Here is a 19,516-nt window from a genome sequence, read left to right as displayed (position 1 = left end):
GTTGAAGTCGGACGTTTACATACACTTAGGTTGAAGTCGGACGTTTACATACACTTAGGTTGAAGTCGGACGTTTACATACACTTAGGTTGAAGTCGGACGTTTACATACACTTAGGTTGAAGTCGGACGTTTACATACACTTAGGTTGAAGTCGGACGTTTACATACACTTAGGTTGAAGTCGGACGTTTACATACACTTAGGTTGAAGTCGGACGTTTACATACACTTAGGTTGAAGTCGGACGTTTACATACACTTAGGTTGAAGTCGGACGTTTACATACACTTAGGTTGAAGTCGGACGTTTACATACACTTAGGTTGAAGTCGGACGTTTACATACACTTAGGTTGAAGTCGGACGTTTACATACACTTAGGTTGAAGTCGGACGTTTACATACACTTAGGTTGAAGTCGGACGTTTACATACACTTAGGTTGAAGTCGGACGTTTACATACACTTAGGTTGAAGTCGGACGTTTACATACACTTAGGTTGAAGTCGGACGTTTACATACACTTAGGTTGAAGTCGGACGTTTACATACACTTAGGTTGAAGTCGGACGTTTACATACACTTAGGTTGAAGTCGGACGTTACATACACTTAGGTTGAAGTCGGACGTTTACATACACTTAGGTTGAAGTCGGACGTTTACATACACTTAGGTTGAAGTCGGACGTTTACATACACTTAGGTTGAAGTCGGACGTTTACATACACTTAGGTTGAAGTCGGACGTTTACATACACTTAGGTTGAAGTCGGACGTTTACATACACTTAGGTTGAAGTCGGACGTTTACATACACTTAGGTTGAAGTCGGACGTTTACATACACTTAGGTTGAAGTCGGACGTTTACATACACTTAGGTTGAAGTCGGACGTTTACATACACTTAGGTTGAAGTCGGACGTTTACATACACTTAGGTTGAAGTCGGACGTTTACATACACTTAGGTTGAAGTCGGACGTTTACATACACTTAGGTTGAAGTCGGACGTTTACATACACTTAGGTTGAAGTCGGACGTTTACATACACTTAGGTTGAAGTCGGACGTTTACATACACTTAGGTTGAAGTCGGACGTTTACATACACTTAGGTTGAAGTCGGACGTTTACATACACTTAGGTTGAAGTCGGACGTTTACATACACTTAGGTTGAAGTCGGACGTTTACATACACTTAGGTTGAAGTCGGACGTTTACATACACTTAGGTTGAAGTCGGACGTTTACATACACTTAGGTTGAAGTCGGACGTTTACATACACTTAGGTTGAAGTCGGACGTTTACATACACTTAGGTTGAAGTCGGACGTTTACATACACTTAGGTTGAAGTCGGACGTTTACATACACTTAGGTTGAAGTCGGACGTTTACATACACTTAGGTTGAAGTCGGACGTTTACATACACTTAGGTTGAAGTCGGACGTTTACATACACTTAGGTTGAAGTCGGACGTTTACATACACTTAGGTTGAAGTCGGACGTTTACATACACTTAGGTTGAAGTCGGACGTTTACATACACTTAGGTTGAAGTCGGACGTTACATACACTTAGGTTGAAGTCGGACGTTTACATACACTTAGGTTGAAGTCGGGCGTTTACATACACTTAGGTTGAAGTCGGGCGTTTACATACACTTAGGTTGAAGTCGGGCGTTTACATACACTTAGGTTGAAGTCGGGCGTTTACATACACTTAGGTTGAAGTCGGGCGTTTACATACACTTAGGTTGAAGTCGGGCGTTTACATACACTTAGGTTGAAGTCGGACGTCATACACTTAGGTTGAAGTCGGCGTTTACATACACTTAGGTTGAAGTCGGGCGTTTACATACACTTAGGTTGAAGTCGGGCGTTTACATACACTTAGGTTGAAGTCGGGCGTTTACATACACTTAGGTTGAAGTCGGGCGTTTACATACACTTAGGTTGAAGTCGGGCGTTTACATACACTTAGGTTGAAGTCGGGCGTTTACATACACTTAGGTTGAAGTCGGGCGTTTACATACACTTAGGTTGAAGTCGGGCGTTTACATACACTTAGGTTGAAGTCGGGCGTTTACATACACTTAGGTTGAAGTCGGGCGTTTACATACACTTAGGTTGAAGTCGGGCGTTTACATACACTTAGGTTGAAGTCGGGCGTTTACATACACTTAGGTTGAAGTCGGGCGTTTACATACACTTAGGTTGAAGTCGGGCGTTTACATACACTTAGGTTGAAGTCGGGGCGTTTACATACACTTAGGTTGAAGTCGGGCGTTTACATACACTTAGGTTGAAGTCGGGCGTTTACATACACTTAGGTTGAAGTCGGGCGTTTACATACACTTAGGTTGAAGTCGGGCGTTTACATACACTTAGGTTGAAGTCGGGCGTTTACATACACTTAGGTTGAAGTCGGGCGTTTACATACACTTAGGTTGAAGTCGGGCGTTTACATACACTTAGGTTGAAGTCGGGCGTTTACATACACTTAGGTTGAAGTCGGGCGTTTACATACACTTAGGTTGAAGTCGGGCGTTTACATACACTTAGGTTGAAGTCGGGCGTTTACATACACTTAGGTTGAAGTCGGGCGTTTACATACACTTAGGTTGAAGTCGGGCGTTTACATACACTTAGGTTGAAGTCGGGCGTTTACATACACTTAGGTTGAAGTCGGGCGTTTACATACACTTAGGTTGAAGTCGGGCGTTTACATACACTTAGGTTGAAGTCGGGCGTTTACATACACTTAGGTTGAAGTCGGGCGTTACATACACTTAGGTTGAAGTCGGGCGTTTACATACACTTAGGTTGAAGTCGGGCGTTTACATACACTTAGGTTGAAGTCGGGCGTTTACATACACTTAGGTTGAAGTCGGGCGTTTACATACACTTAGGTTGAAGTCGGGCGTTTACATACACTTAGGTTGAAGTCGGGCGTTTACATACACTTAGGTTGAAGTCGGGCGTTTACATACACTTAGGGTTGAAGTCGGGCGTTTACATACACTTAGGTTGAAGTCGGGCGTTTACATACACTTAGGTTGAAGTCGGGCGTTTACATACACTTAGGTTGAAGTCGGGCGTTACATACACTTAGGTTGAAGTCGGGCGTTTACATACACTTAGGTTGAAGTCGGGCGTTTACATACACTTAGGTTGAAGTCGGCGTTTACATACACTTAGGTTGAAGTCGGGCGTTTACATACACTTAGGTTGAAGTCGGGCGTTTACATACACTTAGGTTGAAGTCGGGCGTTTACATACACTTAGGTTGAAGTCGGGCGTTTACATACACTTAGGTTGAAGTCGGGCGTTTACATACACTTAGGTTGAAGTCGGGCGTTTACATACACTTAGGTTGAAGTCGGGCGTTTACATACACTTAGGTTGAAGTCGGGCGTTTACATACACTTAGGTTGAAGTCGGGCGTTTACATACACTTAGGTTGAAGTCGGGCGTTTACATACACTTAGGTTGAAGTCGGGCGTTTAGTTTACATACACTTAGGTTGAAGTCGGGCGTTTACATACACTTAGGTTGAAGTCGGGCGTTTACATACACTTAGGTTGAAGTCGGGCGTTTACATACACTTAGGTTGAAGTCGGGCGTTTACATACACTTAGGTGAAGTCGGGCGTTTACATACACTTAGGTTGAAGTCGGGCGTTTACATACACTTAGGTTGAAGTCGGGCGTTTACATACACTTAGGTTGAAGTCGGGCGTTTACATACACTTAGGTTGAAGTCGGGAGTTTACATACACTTAGGTTGAAGTCGGGCGTTTACATACACTTAGGTTGAAGTCGGGCGTTTTACATACACTTAGGTTGAAGTCGGACGTTTACATACACTTAGGTTGAAGTCGGACGTTTACATACACTTAGGTTGAAGTCGGACGTTTACATACACTTAGGTTGAAGTCGGACGTTTACATACACTTAGGTTGAAGTCGGACGTTTACATACACTTAGGTTGAAGTCGGACGTTTACATACACTTAGGTTGAAGTCGGACGTTTACATACACTTAGGTTGAAGTCGGACGTTACATACACTTAGGTTGAAGTCGGACGTTTACATACACTTAGGTTGAAGTCGGACGTTTACATACACTTAGGTTGAAGTCGGACGTTTACATACACTTAGGTTGAAGTCGGACGTTTACATACACTTAGGTTGAAGTCGGACGTTTACATACACTTAGGTTGAAGTCGGACGTTTACATACACTTAGGTTGAAGTCGGACGTTTACATACACTTAGGTTGAAGTCGGACGTTTACATACACTTAGGTTGAAGTCGGACGTTTACATACACTTAGGTTGAAGTCGGACGTTTACATACACTTAGGTTGAAGTCGGACGTTTACATACACTTAGGTTGAAGTCGGACGTTTACATACACTTAGGTTGAAGTCGGACGTTTACATACACTTAGGTTGAAGTCGGACGTTTACATACACTTAGGTTGAAGTCGGACGTTTACATACACTTAGGTTGAAGTCGGACGTTTACATACACTTAGGTTGAAGTCGGACGTTTACATACACTTAGGTTGAAGTCGGACGTTTACATACACTTAGGTTGAAGTCGGACGTTTACATACACTTAGGTTGAAGTCGGACGTTTACATACACTTAGGTTGAAGTCGGACGTTTACATACACTTAGGTTGAAGTCGGACGTTTACATACACTTAGGTTGAAGTCGGACGTTTACATACACTTAGGTTGAAGTCGGACGTTTACATACACTTAGGTTGAAGTCGGACGTTTACATACACTTAGGTTGAAGTCGGACGTTTACATACACTTAGGTTGAAGTCGGACGTTTACATACACTTAGGTTGAAGTCGGACGTTTACATACACTTAGGTTGAAGTCGGACGTTTACATACACTTAGGTTGAAGTCGGACGTTTACATACACTTAGGTTGAAGTCGGACGTTTACATACACTTAGGTTGAAGTCGGACGTTTACATACACTTAGGTTGAAGTCGGACGTTACATACACTTAGGTTGAAGTCGGACGTTATACCTTGACGGACGTTACATACACTTAGGTGAAGTCGGACGTTACATACACTTAGGTTGAAGTCGGACGTTTACATACACTTAGGTTGAAGTCGGACGTTTACATACACTTAGGTGAAGTCGGACGTTTACATACACTTAGGTTGAAGTCCGGGACGTTTACATACACTTAGGTTGAAGTCGGGACGTTTACATACACTTAGGTTGAAGTCGGACGTTTACATACACTTAGGTTGAAGTCGGACGTTTACATACACTTAGGTGAAGTCGGACGTTTACATACACTTAGGTTGAAGTCGGACGTTTACATACACTTAGGTTGAAGTCGGACGTTTACATAACTTAGGTTGAAGGTCGGACGTTTACATACACTTAGGTTGAAGTCGGACGTTTACATACACTTAGGTTGAAGTCGGACGTTTACATACACTTAGGTTGAAGTCGGACGTTTACATACACTTAGGTTGAAGTCGGACGTTTACATACACTTAGGTTGAAGTCGGACGTTTACATACACTTAGGTTGAAGTCGGACGTTTACATACACTTAGGTTGAAGTCGGACGTTTACATACACTTAGGTTGAAGTCGGACGTTTACATACACTTAGGTTGAAGTCGGACGTTTACATACACTTAGGTTGAAGTCGGACGTTTACATACACTTAGGTTGAAGTCGGACGTTTACATACACTTAGGTGAAGTCGGACGTTTACATACACTTAGGTTGAAGTCGGACGTTTACATACACTTAGGTTGAAGTCGGACGTTTACATACACTTAGGTTGAAGTCGGACGTTTACATACACTTAGGTTGAAGTCGGACGTTTACATACACTTAGGTTGAAGTCGGACGTTTACATACACTTAGGTTGAAGTCGGACGTTACATACACTTAGGTTGAAGTCGGACGTTTACATACACTTAGGTTGAAGTCGGACGTTTACATACACTTAGGTTGAAGTCGGACGTTTACATACACTTAGGTTGAAGTCGGACGTTTACATACACTTAGGTTGAAGTCGGACGTTTACATACACTTAGGTTGAAGTCGGACGTTTACATACACTTAGGTTGAAGTCGGACGTTTACATACACTTAGGTTGAAGTCGGACGTTTACATACACTTAGGTTGAAGTCGGACGTTTACATACACTTAGGTTGAAGTCGGACGTTTACATACACTTAGGTTGAAGTCGGACGTTTACATACACTTAGGTTGAAGTCGGACGTTTACATACACTTAGGTTGAAGTCGGACGTTTACATACACTTAGGTTGAAGTCGGACGTTTACATACACTTAGGTTGAAGTCGGACGTTTACATACACTTAGGTTGAAGTCGGACGTTTACATACACTTAGGTTGAAGTCGGACGTTTACATACACTTAGGTTGAAGTCGGACGTTTACATACACTTAGGTTGAAGTCGGACGTTTACATACACTTAGGTTGAAGTCGGACGTTTACATACACTTAGGTTGAAGTCGGACGTTTACATACACTTAGGTTGAAGTCGGACGTTTACATACACTTAGGTTGAAGTCGGACGTTTACATACACTTAGGTTGAAGTCGGACGTTTACATACACTTAGGTTGAAGTCGGACGTTTACATACACTTAGGTTGAAGTCGGACGTTTACATACACTTAGGTTGAAGTCGGACGTTTACATACACTTAGGTTGAAGTCGGACGTTTACATACACTTAGGTTGAAGTCGGACGTTTACATACACTTAGGTTGAAGTCGGACGTTTACATACACTTAGGTTGAAGTCAGACGTTTACATACACTTAGGTTGAGGTCAGACGTTTACATACACTTAGGTTGAGGTCAGACGTTTACATACACTTAGGTTGAAGTCAGACGTTTACATACACTTAGATTGAAGTCAGACGTTTACATACACTTAGATTGAAGTCAGACGTTTACATACACTTAGATTGAAGTCAGACGTTTACATACACTTAGGTTGAAGTCATAAAAAATAAAAAAAACGTGTTTTTCTACCACTCCACAAATTTCTTGTTAATTAACAAACTATAATTTTGGCAAGTCGGTTAGGACATCTACCTTGTGCATGACACAAGTAATTTTTAAACAACTGTTAACAGACATTATTTTACTGTATCACAATTCCAGTGGGTCAGAAGTTCACACACTAAGTTGACTGTGCCTTTAAACAGCTTGGAAAATTCCAAAAATGTATGTCATGGCTTTAGAAGTTTCCGATAGGCTAATTGACATCATTTGAGTCAATTGGAGTTGTACCTGTGGATGTATTTCAAGGCCTACCTTCAAACTCAGTGCCTCTTTGCTTGACATCATGGGGAAATCTAAAGAAATAAGCCAAGACCTCGGAAAAACAATTGTAGACCTCCACAAGTATGGTTCTTCCTTGGAAGCATGAAGGTACCACGTTCATCTGTACAAATAATAGTACGCAAGTTTAAACACCATGGGACCAGGCAGCCATCATACCGCTCATGAAGGAGTCTCCTAGAGATGAACGTACTTTGGTGCGAAATGTGCAAACCACTCCCAGAACAACAGCAAAGGACCTTGTGAAGATGCTGGAGGAAACAGGTACAAAAGTATCTATATCCACAGTAAAACGAGTCCTATATCGACATAACCTGAAAGGCCGCTCAGCAAGGAAGAAGCCTGCTCCAAAACCACCGTAAAGCCAGACTGCTTTTTGTAGAAATGTCCTCTGGTCTGATGAAACAAAAATATAACTGTTTGGCCATAATGACCATAGTTATGTTTGGAGGAAAAATGGGTAACCTTGCAAGCCGAAGAACATCATCCCAACCTGAAGCACGTTGGTGGCAGCACCATGTTGTGGGGGTACTTTGCTGCAGGAAGGACTGGTGCACTATACAAAATAGATGGCATCAAAATGGTTTAAGGACAACGAAGTTAAGGTATTGGAGTGGCCATCACAAAGCCCTGACCTCAGTCCTATAGAAAATGTGTAGGCAGAACTGAAAAAACGTGTGCGAGCAAGGAGGCCTACAAACCGGACTCCGTTACACCAGCTCTGTCAGGACGACTGGGCCAAAATTCACCCAACTTATTGTGCGAAGCTAGTGGAAGGCTACCCGAAACGTTTGACCCAAATACACAATTTAAAAGGCAATGCCACCAAATACCAATTGAGTGGATGTAAACTTCTGACCCACAGGGAATGTGATGAAAGAAATAAAAGCTGAAATCATTCTCTACTATTATTCTGACATTACACATTCTTAAAATAAAGTGGTGATTCAAACTGACACATTACAGGGAATGTTTACTAGGATTAAATTTCAGGAATTGTGAAAAACTGAGTTTAAATGTATTTGACTAAGGTGTATGTAAACTTACGACTTCAACTGTAAGTAAGCATTTCATGATAAAGTCTACACTTGTTGTATTCGGCACATGTGGAAAATAAAGTTGGATTTGAATACAACTCTGTCCCATTAACATCAAGACATCTCTGGTTCACCTTAGTCTGAGTCGTTTAGATAAAGGCTTGTTGGATCTCTGGGTATTAGAACCTCTGGTTTCTAGTGTCCCACAACCCACTGGGGCTGTTCCTTCATGGCAACGATCAGATAATTCGCTGTCGGACCGCCCCCTCATCACTCCGCCTTCCGCCTGTCATTGCACTGTTGCCTGGCAACAAAGCAGAGAATTCTGGCGGGAAACAGAACATTATGAATTTCAGTTTGCAATTTAATTTCCCATCATTCCAATTCTGCTTCCTCTCCCCATCCTTTCAGACTCACCTGTCATTTCGGGGGCACTGGTCTGGCTTTGGCATGAGTCTGGGGACGCTGGGCTGGGGGTTGGGGCCTTGCTACTAGCCTCCCCAGCAGCAGGGTTAGCATTAGCAATATGGCTGACTTTAGCAATAGGGTTATCATTAGCTTTAGCATCAAGGCTAGCATTTGCATTGGTCGTTTTGTCACTAGCATTGAAGGTAGCTGCGGTGCTCCTCTTTCCGTCCGTGACATCAGTCTTCACCAGACATAGCATCTGAAGCAGTCCCATGGCGTCAAAGTCCTCCCCCTCACACACCCCCCTCCTCCTCAACAACTCCAACACCTACAACACAGAGCTATACAGTTACACAGAGAAACAGATTTGGCAGGGCCTTCAAATCCCCCTAAAGTTACACAGCGGTACCATTGAGAGCATATTGACTGGCTGCAACACTGCTTGGTATGGCAACTGCACTGGGGCCAAGCTCCCTGCCATCCAGGACCTCTATCAGGCGGTGTGAAAGGAAGACCTGGAAAATTGTTAAAGTCTCCAGCCACGCAATGTCATAGACTGTTCTCTCTGCTTCCACGCAGCAGTACTGGAGCAACCAGTCTGACACCAACAGGCTCCTCTTTGTCCCCAGGCCATAACACTGCTAAGTAACTAACAAAATGGCTACACAGACTATCTACATTGACCATTCTATTTTTGCACTAACTCTATGCACCCTACACACTCCCAAGACCTAATTTGCTCTCTCACACACACATTCTTACTGACTCTACACGCACTCACATTAACAATCATATGCACTGCTCCTACTCTGTTTATCCTGATGCCTAGTCACCTTACCCCTATACATATCTACCCCGGCCACACTAGTATCTCTAAACATTGTAAATATGGTGTTGGCACTGACCATGGAACTGATCTATATAGCTAACTTACTTATGTTCTTCTTATTTCTAGTGTGTTTTTGTTATAGTTTTTGCTATAGTACTACTGATATTCATTATTGCATTGTTGGGAAAGATCAAGCAAGATAGGCATTTCACTGTACTTGTGCAAGTAACAATAAAAACTTGAAACTCCACCACCTACAACACAGCACTATACACACCTTCATGTACTTGTAGGACTTGAGCTCGCTGAGGTTTTCTTCCAGGAAGAGGAAGTAGAGCGTCAGGTCATCCCATTGGCCCTGCGGGAGGGGCAGAACACTGATGGTGGGCAGTGATTGGTAGGACTTCAGGAAATGGGTGTGTGATTGAAAGAAAGGGCGCAGAGCGGAGTATATCACCACGGGAACCAGCATGGCGTACACCAGCAGGTTAACAAAGCTGAAATCACAATCCAGTAAACCTTGTTTAAAAAGGGAACAACAAAAATGACAGGCTAAAAGATAAAAAGGTGATGTAAAAACCTTAGCAAAGTGAATACTCCCACGGCGACCAGCTTGCACTGTAATTGGTCGGGGATTGAGGTGTCATTGGCCAGGAGTCCGGTGCGCAGGGAACAGCCGAACTGTGGGCAGGATCACAATGTAGAACCAGTAAGTTAGCCAGATAACTCACAGCACAAGATCAATAAGTTAGGGTCAGGGTTAGTTACCTGGTCAGTGAGGGAGGCGAGGCGGAGGTAGTAGCCCAGGTAGACACAGGCCAGAAGCAAGGTGAGCAGGTTGAGGCCTCGACACAGCAGGTAGCGCCACAACACCACAACACTCCTCCTCTTGGTCAGCAGATACTGCTCCACCACCGGGTACATGAAACAGCCCTCAGTAGGGTCGGACGCACCACTGGAGAGAGAGACAGAGAGTTAGCAGTGGTGGACACACCCATTGGAGTGGATGAATGGAACAGTATCAAACACTTCAAACGTTCTCCATGTGTTTGACTACATTCCATTCATTTCATTCCAGCCATTCAGTCTGTTTCTTCTGTTCGGTGCCTAATGAATACAACCTAGTTAGCCTACCTGTCTGTGTGTTCCCCAGCAGTGGCCATGCGTTTAGCCAGAGTGACAGCACGGTTGTAGCAGCGGTCGAGCTCTTCTATGATGAAGCTAAGGTCTGACTGAAGCAGAGGAGAGGCAGAGAAACGCCAGAACACCGCTGGACTATACATAATTACTGCTACCAGCAGCAGGATATAGGGGAAGAACTGAGAGAGCGGGGGAAGGGAGAGAGAAAGGAGGGTGGACAAAGGGCGAGAGGAAGGAGAAGAGAACGGTTAAGTGTTAGTTCCCTATGTGTGTCCTTGTGTAGCCATAAGTGTATGGCTGTGTGTGTGTGTGTGTGTGTTACCTTGTGTAGCCATAAGGGTAGAGTGTGAGTGTGTAGGGCTGCCCAGCAGTAGGAGTCTACATACATGGCCTGACGCCAGGAAAAGTTAGCTGGAGGGAAACAGCTGATCTGAACACCTGGGAGACAGACAGAAAACACACACACACACACACTGAATAATCACTAAGTGATACCATCATAACTTATAATTTAGTGATTAATTAATACACACAAGTAGCTTCCCCCACACCCGTGACCTTACTCACCCACAGAGACCTCCTGGGCGAAGGCTAGAGAGATAAGGAGGAGAGGGAGTCCCACCGCCACGCACGTCACCATCTTGTCCATGGCTAGCTCAGTGCGCACGGCGCGGTACCTTGCCTGACCCGGCTCCTTCAGGAGGAAATCGCTGAACACATACTCTGTAGCGACGTGGGCGATAGCCATCTCTGGCTCTGTTGTCTACTTAGCAGAGATCGACCCACTGTTACTTTTCTAAACTAGTTTACCCTCGTCCCTCGCGAGGTCGAAATGACAACACTGCAGTTGAAACTGAAATACTCACAATTGAAATGTTGACAACAGCTAGCTAAGCCACGGGTAAAATTAATGTAATGAGTGTGGCACGTGTACTGTACGCTTGGCCCAACAACAAATCAAGCCATGCTGTGAATTGACCTAGCAAAATACACTTTCTGGTTGAAATTAGCTACCTGTGCTGTAAAATCTTTGGTGGTGCACAACAAAGCAATTGCTGTGAACCAATTTAAATGCGAGAGTTGTATATCCTTTCTGGGACGGGGTAGGGCCGTCGCGTAGATTGTGTTTATAAGAAGTCCCAAGGATTCCGGAAATAAGGTATACTTAAATGTAACGCTTAGCCCCGCCCCCAATAACTTCCCAGTGTACCTTGCCTTTTGGATTGAATTGTAAAGTTTACTACCCATAACTGTTTTTGTTAGTGATTGAGAGATACTTGTTGAATTCGGTAATTTACTTTATTGTGGTCTTATTTCTTTTTTTAATCAACCTGCAGTAGAGCGTGTTGGGAAAAAAGTTAATGTATCATATATTTTTTAAATGTATTTGGTGGGACTTCTCATTTAGTTGTGAGTCCATACCACAAACATTTTAAGTAATAATGACTTTGAGTTGAAGTTACTACAGGTGATTTTGTAAAAAATGCCTTGGAGTTTATAGTGTACTCCCTTGCTTTCTTTACTATTTCCTTTTTTCCCAATGTCTTTCACTGTGTCACCTGAATCACTCGCAAAAGTCAACAGGACACTGCAGTTGCACTGACTTAAACGTAATAAACTGTTCCATCCTCTCTGCATGCACTGTAGCTACTGTACATGTTGTTATTGTGTCTGACGAGAGCTGTGCTATTACCTGAGGCCTGAGGGAGAGAGCGTGAGGGGTCCTGAGAATACAAAACATGCTCTTTCCATAACATAGACTGACCATGTGAAAGCTATGATCCCTTATTGATGTCACTTGTTAAATCTACTTCAGTCAAAGTAGATGATAGGAAAGAGGCAGTGCCATTCAGAGAGTGAATAGGCAAGACAAATAATGTACAGTTGAAGTCGGAAGTTTACATACACCTTAGTCAAATACATTTAAACTCAGTTTTTCACAATTCCTTACATTTAATCCTAGTAAAAATGTCCTCTCTTAGGTCAGTTAGGATCACCACTTTACTTTAAGAATGTGAAATGTCAGAATAATAGTAGAGAGAATTATTTATTTCAGATGTTATTTCTTTCATCACATTCCCAGTGGGTCAGAGGTTTACATACATTCAAATTAGTATTTGGTAGTATTGCCTTTACATTTTTTAATTTGAGTCAAATCTTGTTTCGAGTAGCCTTCCACAAAGCTTCCCACAATAAGTTGGGTGAATTTTGGCCCATTCCTCCTGAGATGGTGTAACGGAGTTGGGTTTGTAGGCCTCCTTGCTCGCACACGCTTTTTCAGTTCTGCCCACACATTTTCTATAGGGTTGAGGTCAAGGCTTTATGATGGCCACTCCAAAAGCGTGACTTTTTTGTCCTCACGCCATTTTGCCACAACTTTAGGAGTATGCTTGGGGTCATTGTCCATTTGGAAGACCCATTTGCAACCAAGCTTTAACTTCCTGTACTGATGTACTGATGTCTTGAGATGTTGCTTCAATATATCCACGGAATTTTCCTCCCTCATGATGCCATCTATTTTGCGAAGTGCACCAGTCCCTCCTGCAGCAAAGCACCCCCACAACATCATGCTGCCACCCCCGTGCTTCATGGTTGGGATTGTGTTCTTTGGCTTACAAGCCTCCCCCGTTTTCCTCAAACATAACGATGGCAAAACAGTTCTATTTTTGTTTCATCAGACCAGAGACCATTTCTCCAAAAAGTATGATCTTTGTCCCCGTGTGCAGTTGCAAAACGTAGTCTGGCTTTTTTATGTCTGTTTTGGAGCACTGGCTTCTTCCTTGCTAAGTAGCCGTTCAGGTTACGTCGATATAGAACTCGTTTTAATTATTTTCGAGTGCAAGTAAGCATCTATCTCATGTCAGTCTGTCACAGAGTTTCTAAACCATAATGTACTGTATTTTAGTCAGTCATGTAGAGGTTCTACGTGGTCTAAATACATAAATAACACAGACACACACCTCCTAAACTGCTCCTAATCTGCAATAAAAACGTGCAGGGAGGTATTTTGCCAACATCTATGCTGAACAAAAATATAAACGCAACATGCAATAATTTCAACGATTTTACTGAGTTACAGTTCATATAAGGAAATCAGTCAATTTAAATAAATTCATTAGACCCTAATCTCTGGGCCCATGACAGCGCCTAGGAGCGCCTAGGAGGTGCAATATACGACTGATTGTTGTCCTATGGACAGAGTCTCCCACCTCAGCTGTAGATCTCTGCAGTTCATCTAGAGTGATCATGGGCCATCAGTCTTCTCCTTGTATGAGCTGAAAGTTTAGAGGGACGGCCAGGTCTTGGTAGATTTGCAGTGGTCTGATACTCCTTCCATTTCAATATTATCGCTTGCACAGTGCTCCTTGGGACTCTGTCCATAGGACAACAATCAGTCGTATATTGCACAAATCTGGCCTTTATGGAAGAGTGGCAAGAAGAAAGCCATTTCTTAAAGATATCCATAAAAAGTGTTGTTTAAAGTTTGCCACAAGCCACCTGGGAGACACACCAAACATGTGGAAGAAGGTGCTCTGGTCAGATGAAACCAAAATGGAACTTTTTGGCAACAATGCAAAACGTTATGTTTGGCGTAAAAGCAACACAGCTCATCACCCTGAACTAACCATCCCCACTGTCAAACATGGTGGTGGCAGCATCATGGTTTGGGCCTGCTTTTCTTCAGCAGGGACAGGGAAGATGGTTAAAATTGATGGGAAGATGGATGGAGCCAAATACAGGACCATTCTGGAAGAAAACCTGATGGAGTCTGCAAAATACCTGAGACTGGGACGGAGATTTGTCTTCCAACAAGACAATGATCCAAAACATAAAGCAAAATCTACAATGGAATGGTTCAAAAATAAACATATCCATGTGTTAGAATGGCCAAGTCAAAGTCCAGACCTGAATCCAATCGAGAATCTGTGGAAAGAACTGAAAACTGCTGTTCACAAATGCTCTCCATCCAACCTCACTGAGCTCGAGCTGTTTTGCAATGAGGAATGGGAAAAAAATTCAGTCTCTCGATGTGCAAAACTGATAGAGACATACCCCAAGCGACTTACAGCTGTAATCGCAGCAAAAGGTGGCGCTACAAAGTATTAACTTAAGGGGGCTGAATAATTTTGCACGGCACTGTATGCCACTTGGCAGACGCTTTTATCCAAAGCAACGTACAGTCATGTGTGCCTACATTTTACATAAGGGTGTTCCTACGAATCGAACCCACTATCCTGGCGTGGCAAGCACCATGCACCATACGCTTAGCCTGACGATTCACACTAAATTCTTCTTCTGCTCTGTCGTTCGCTACATACAGTCTTTTGAGACTGCCATTATTGAAGTTGTGCGTGGTGATTAGGGGCGTTGTACAAAACAGTCATCAGCGATTGAATCGTCTCTAACCAATCAGAGGATCAAAGCCAAGTACACATTTTCAAACCTGCGTGTTACCAGAGATACTAGATAAAGTGACAAGACGCTTGTGTCTCTGCCCTATCAATAGGATTCGTTGTCCACAGAGCGGACCGGCGGGCTGTCAAGCTCCCGCCTATTCCTCTCTTTGGATTGATGGATACATCTCTCTATTTGAAAACTTTTTTAAATATTCGATGAGGGGTATTGACGTCAAACGCCTGTATTAAATGAGAAGTGAGATGCTATGCTAGCCTCATGAATATGCATAGACGTCTCGAATATCAACAGCGACAACTCTGATATAAAATGTTTTTTTTCTCAAAGTTGCCGGCATCACACTTATATCAGTACACTCGTAACAACCTTAAGCATTACAAAACTTATATTAGATCAAATAAGCCTCGCGTATCAAAATAGCCGTTCATTTTTATCTTGACTAAAAGTCTGCAAAACAAAGGAGTTGATTGTTGACTTCAAGAAGCAGAGGAGGGAACATGCCCGATCAACATCAATGGGACTGCAGTAGATCGAGTCACGAGTTTTGAGTTCCTCAGCCTCCACATCACAGAGGACTTCAGCCTCCACATCACAGAGGACTTGTCAAGGACCAACAACATCACCACTCTTCTCAAGAGGGCGCAACAGCGTCTCTACTTCCTAGTGGCTGAAAAAAATCGGAATACCGCCCCGGGTCCTCTCCAAATACTTCGGCTGCACCATCAAGAGTGTCCTGACCGGTTGCATCACGGTCTGGTATGCGAATTGCTCCGTTTATGACCGCAAGGCCCTCCAGCAGTCAGTGAAGACGCTCCAGTACATCACAGGGACCATGCTCCCACCAATCCAGGACATCTACTTGTACATCTATGGTACCTCTTCTCTCCCTAACCATCGGGCAGACGGTATCAGAGCATGAGGTCTGATACCAACAGGCTCAGAGACAGTTTCTATCTACTAAAAAAAAAATGAACAGGACTGACCAACTGCTCTGATTCTCCACACCTTCGCACACATGCACTCACTCATACACAGAGACATACACACATATACATTCAGGCTACACACATATCACAACTGCTTTTACCAGACCCTAAACCTCAGTTTATACATTTACCCCCTTCCCCACGTGTAAATATTGAACTGTAAATTGTGCCTTCCAGTATTACACGTATGCTAAAATATGTCATCTATTCTACTGAGCAATTTACTTTATTTTCGTATTCTTAGCTTTTATTATTTCTTATTGTTGTTACATTGTCGAGAAAATGACCTCCAAGTAAGCATTTGGTTGGACGATGTATATCAACAACAACAAAAACATGAAACTTTAAACTAAATTTGACACTCTCTCTCATTGCCCCCCATACAAAAACTCTTCGCTTGCTTAATAATTATTGATCTGCTTAACCTGGAGAGATTTTGGGCAGAGTATAAACCCACTCGCTTCGCCTTTTCCTCTCTGGTTTTACCCACATGTGTTCTGGCTCTGGCCCAACCAATAGGTTTCTGGACCAATCAGACGGCGCCAAATGTGTTCGCTTTCGGTGAAGAGTAGGGGAGATGCTCAGATCCAGTCTTATTGCGAAGACTAACATCCAAAGGGAGTGATGTAGCGTTTGGCGGAGCAAGGAGTCTGGGTAGCCAGGCAACCATGCTCAACCTACAAACTGAGCAATAGAAGGCCCTCCCCTCATCTCTCAGGCTCCTCTCATAATTAATACTTTTTCAATATGCATTTTTATTTATTTGTTATTTTATTTCACCTTTATGGTTACATTTGTTGTATCCCAAATAGAGCTGGAATGATAAACCGAAAAAGACCGACAACGACATTGCTTTGCTCTTATACCGGAAGTGATTTGACTAATGTTCCTGTAGATTGTTCTAAAACCATTATTTGGTCCAAAGTAATAGCTTATGCATTATGTTGATTACTGCTATGAAAGGCTGCTCTGTGAGCGAGTCTCGCTCCCTCTCCCAACTGGCTCGGGGAGGAGGGAGCGATGCATTCTGATAAGCACAAGCATACGACAGTTGTCAAAATGAAAATACAGTTTTCAAAGCAACTGTTGCACTAGTTAGTTACAGCGAGGAGAGTCACAGGCTGTCAATATATTATTTATTAATCATCTGTCAATATTGAGTTAATAGCACCACTTTACTAGTATGCCTAATGCTACATCTAGTAACACGATCATATTTAGAGTTAGCAATATAGCTGAGTGTTTAGAGTTCCCACTTCCTCAGATAGGGCCCCATTACAACTTAGAAAATTACAATTTTTTTAAGCACGCCTTTCCTATGCACTTCTCAGTAGTTGGTATTCAGACTTACCTTATGAAGGTGCATAATGGGCATTGCAGGCGTGGTTCCCTTGTGCGCGCTGAATAAACGTACTTCAACCGCTGAAAACCCTCCCACATGCTGGCCAACAGATTTTCTCTTCAAGTTTTCATTCACTAAGGGTTTCAGTACATTTATCTTAAGTCATTCCATTAAATACGGTGTACCTTTTAGTTAGAATTTTGTCGACAGAGTCAATAGAATATATCGAGAGAACGGGTTCAGAATATTAGATCAATGAAAGAAAGACATCTAAATATATGCATATTCGTCTCCGTTTCAGCACCAATTGGTAAATAAAAAAATTATCTGATTTTTAGGGTTAGAAAATGATTTATGATTCATAAAAAACAGGGTTTGAGAGTCTTTATGCACAAAAGAAAATGGTGGTTTGATAAATTCTGAAAAGTGCCATATTCAGTTCTTCAATCCATGGTAATGTTGGAAGATTACTGTACATATAATTATAATAGGGAGCAGAGTGTACGATAGTAGGCTATATTGGCCCGGTTCCACAAAGGGGGCTAAATGGTGGAGGCCCTGTTTGCACTTGACCCAGAGAGCCATAACTTTTTAGATGTGAAAAAGGTGAAAGCCCTGCTGGATCTAAGCTTAACAGATTTGGTGGAAGCTGTGTTTAGTGTCACTATAGTTTTTGCAGACTGAAATCACACACTGTCGCTCCAATGCGGACAAATGAACCCCTCTTGATATCCTGCAATGATTCTCTGGGCCTCTCTCTGCTATCCTGACTGTGCTTACTGCACTGGAACATGGGCTGACTTTTGGGGAGTCCACAGCTACATTCAAGAACACACACGTTGACAAACGTGTTCAGGCAGCACAGAAGAGGCAAGCTACACCCGAGGAAAACTAAACTAATCCAACTGGCATTTGAGGGGGATCTTACAGGAAGATTTCTGGAAGAATGGAATAATCGATTACTCAGGCCTATCCACAGAGCATCAAAGAAGCTGCAACCCGTTGAAAATGTATGATTGAAAAAGGCTAGCTGGTTGGTTTGTATCAAACACATTTGAGAGTGCCCTGCAAGTTAGGTCCTGCATAATGGCACAGCATTTTATAAACTTCACTGTGGGAAATAATGTTTATATGTTTCAGATTTGTCTCCAGCGATTATAATGTCAAATATATATTGTCATTTACAATTCCCATATCCAGTTGGATTTAATCTTTATTTAACTAAGAAAGTCAGTTAAGAACAATTTCTTATTTACAATGACGGCCTACCGGGAAACTGCGGGTTAACTGAATGAATGATTTTTTACCTTGTCAGCTTGGGAATTCTATCCAGCAACCTTTCGGTTAGGGGCCCAACGCTCTAACCACTAGGCTACCTCATTTATCTAGCTCTTATCAATAGCTCGAATCAATAGCTCTTATTAAGTTATACATTACAGTGCATGGAGAAGGGTGTTCTAACAGAAAATTTTTATTACTTGGAACCGCTAGGTTCGCAAGACCTTATTCATGGATTCCTTGCGCGTGAAGGTGGTGGAATTATTAGGGAATAAAGTCAAGGTCAGAATACAGTATATCTGTAGACACACCTCAGCCACACCTTCATTTATTCGATCTCATGCTTAAAATCAAGGTCAGAATATGCATAGTGAGAAAAGTGCATTAAAAAGGGAATTATGTTCCATTTACGCCGGTTAACTCAGGGCGGGAATCGGGTCCATGGTCAATAATAGTTTATATCCTAGGCCAATATGCACAAAGATGATAATTATGATAATTCTTGCACATTAAAATATAAATCATGCATTCCCTGGATATGTTCGATGAAATAGCTTACTTTTTGACTACCATCTCAGTTGTCTTACTTGGCACTGGGAAAAAATAGTTTGGAGCCCTGCCGCTAATGTAAAGTAGCTGTCAGAAGTCAATGATAAATTGGCCCACATGGAAAACGAAAGGCATAGTAACTGTAAATTACTTGGTAATAAGAAATAATATTACTTCCATGA

At 42.6% G+C, this 19,516-nt stretch overlaps 1 protein-coding gene across 1 annotated transcript; it reads right to left on the bottom strand.

The window, feature by feature from the left end:
• Window positions 1-8,520: 8,520 nt before the first annotated feature.
• LOC109909082 (pannexin-1-like) lies at window positions 8,521-11,914 on the bottom strand. Its single transcript, XM_020507984.2, has 8 exons — window positions 11,331-11,914; window positions 11,086-11,201; window positions 10,758-10,942; window positions 10,392-10,578; window positions 10,204-10,304; window positions 9,901-10,120; window positions 8,804-9,122; window positions 8,521-8,711 (listed from the first exon to the last, which is right to left on the bottom strand). The coding sequence occupies exons 1-8, from the start codon at window positions 11,509-11,511 to the stop codon at window positions 8,626-8,628; spliced, it is 1,395 nt and encodes a 464-aa protein (XP_020363573.1). The 5' UTR covers window positions 11,512-11,914; the 3' UTR covers window positions 8,521-8,625.
• Between the last annotated feature and the right edge of the window lie 7,602 nt (window positions 11,915-19,516).

Source organism: Oncorhynchus kisutch, linkage group LG18 (assembly GCF_002021735.2).
Source record: "Oncorhynchus kisutch isolate 150728-3 linkage group LG18, Okis_V2, whole genome shotgun sequence".
NCBI classification, from domain to species: Eukaryota; Metazoa; Chordata; class Actinopteri; order Salmoniformes; family Salmonidae; genus Oncorhynchus; species Oncorhynchus kisutch.
The sequence above is the reverse complement of the archived record's forward strand: the minus strand, read 5'-3'. Positions and strand labels throughout refer to the sequence as shown.

What these genes read in the sequence shown, in the direction of transcription:
- LOC109909082 (XM_020507984.2), bottom strand. Translation starts at nt 11,511, where the DNA reads ATGGCTATCGCCCACGTCGCTACAGAGTATGTGTTCAGCGATTTCCTC. An exon ending in GCTGGGGAACACACAGACAG is followed by an intron (nt 10,579 to 10,757) that starts GTAGGCTAACTA and finishes CTCTCTCTCCAG; the next exon opens with TGGTGCGTCCGACCCTACTG. An exon ending in CAGTGCCCCCGAAATGACAG is followed by an intron (nt 8,712 to 8,803) that starts GTGAGTCTGAAA and finishes GTTTCCCGCCAG; the next exon opens with AATTCTCTGCTTTGTTGCCA.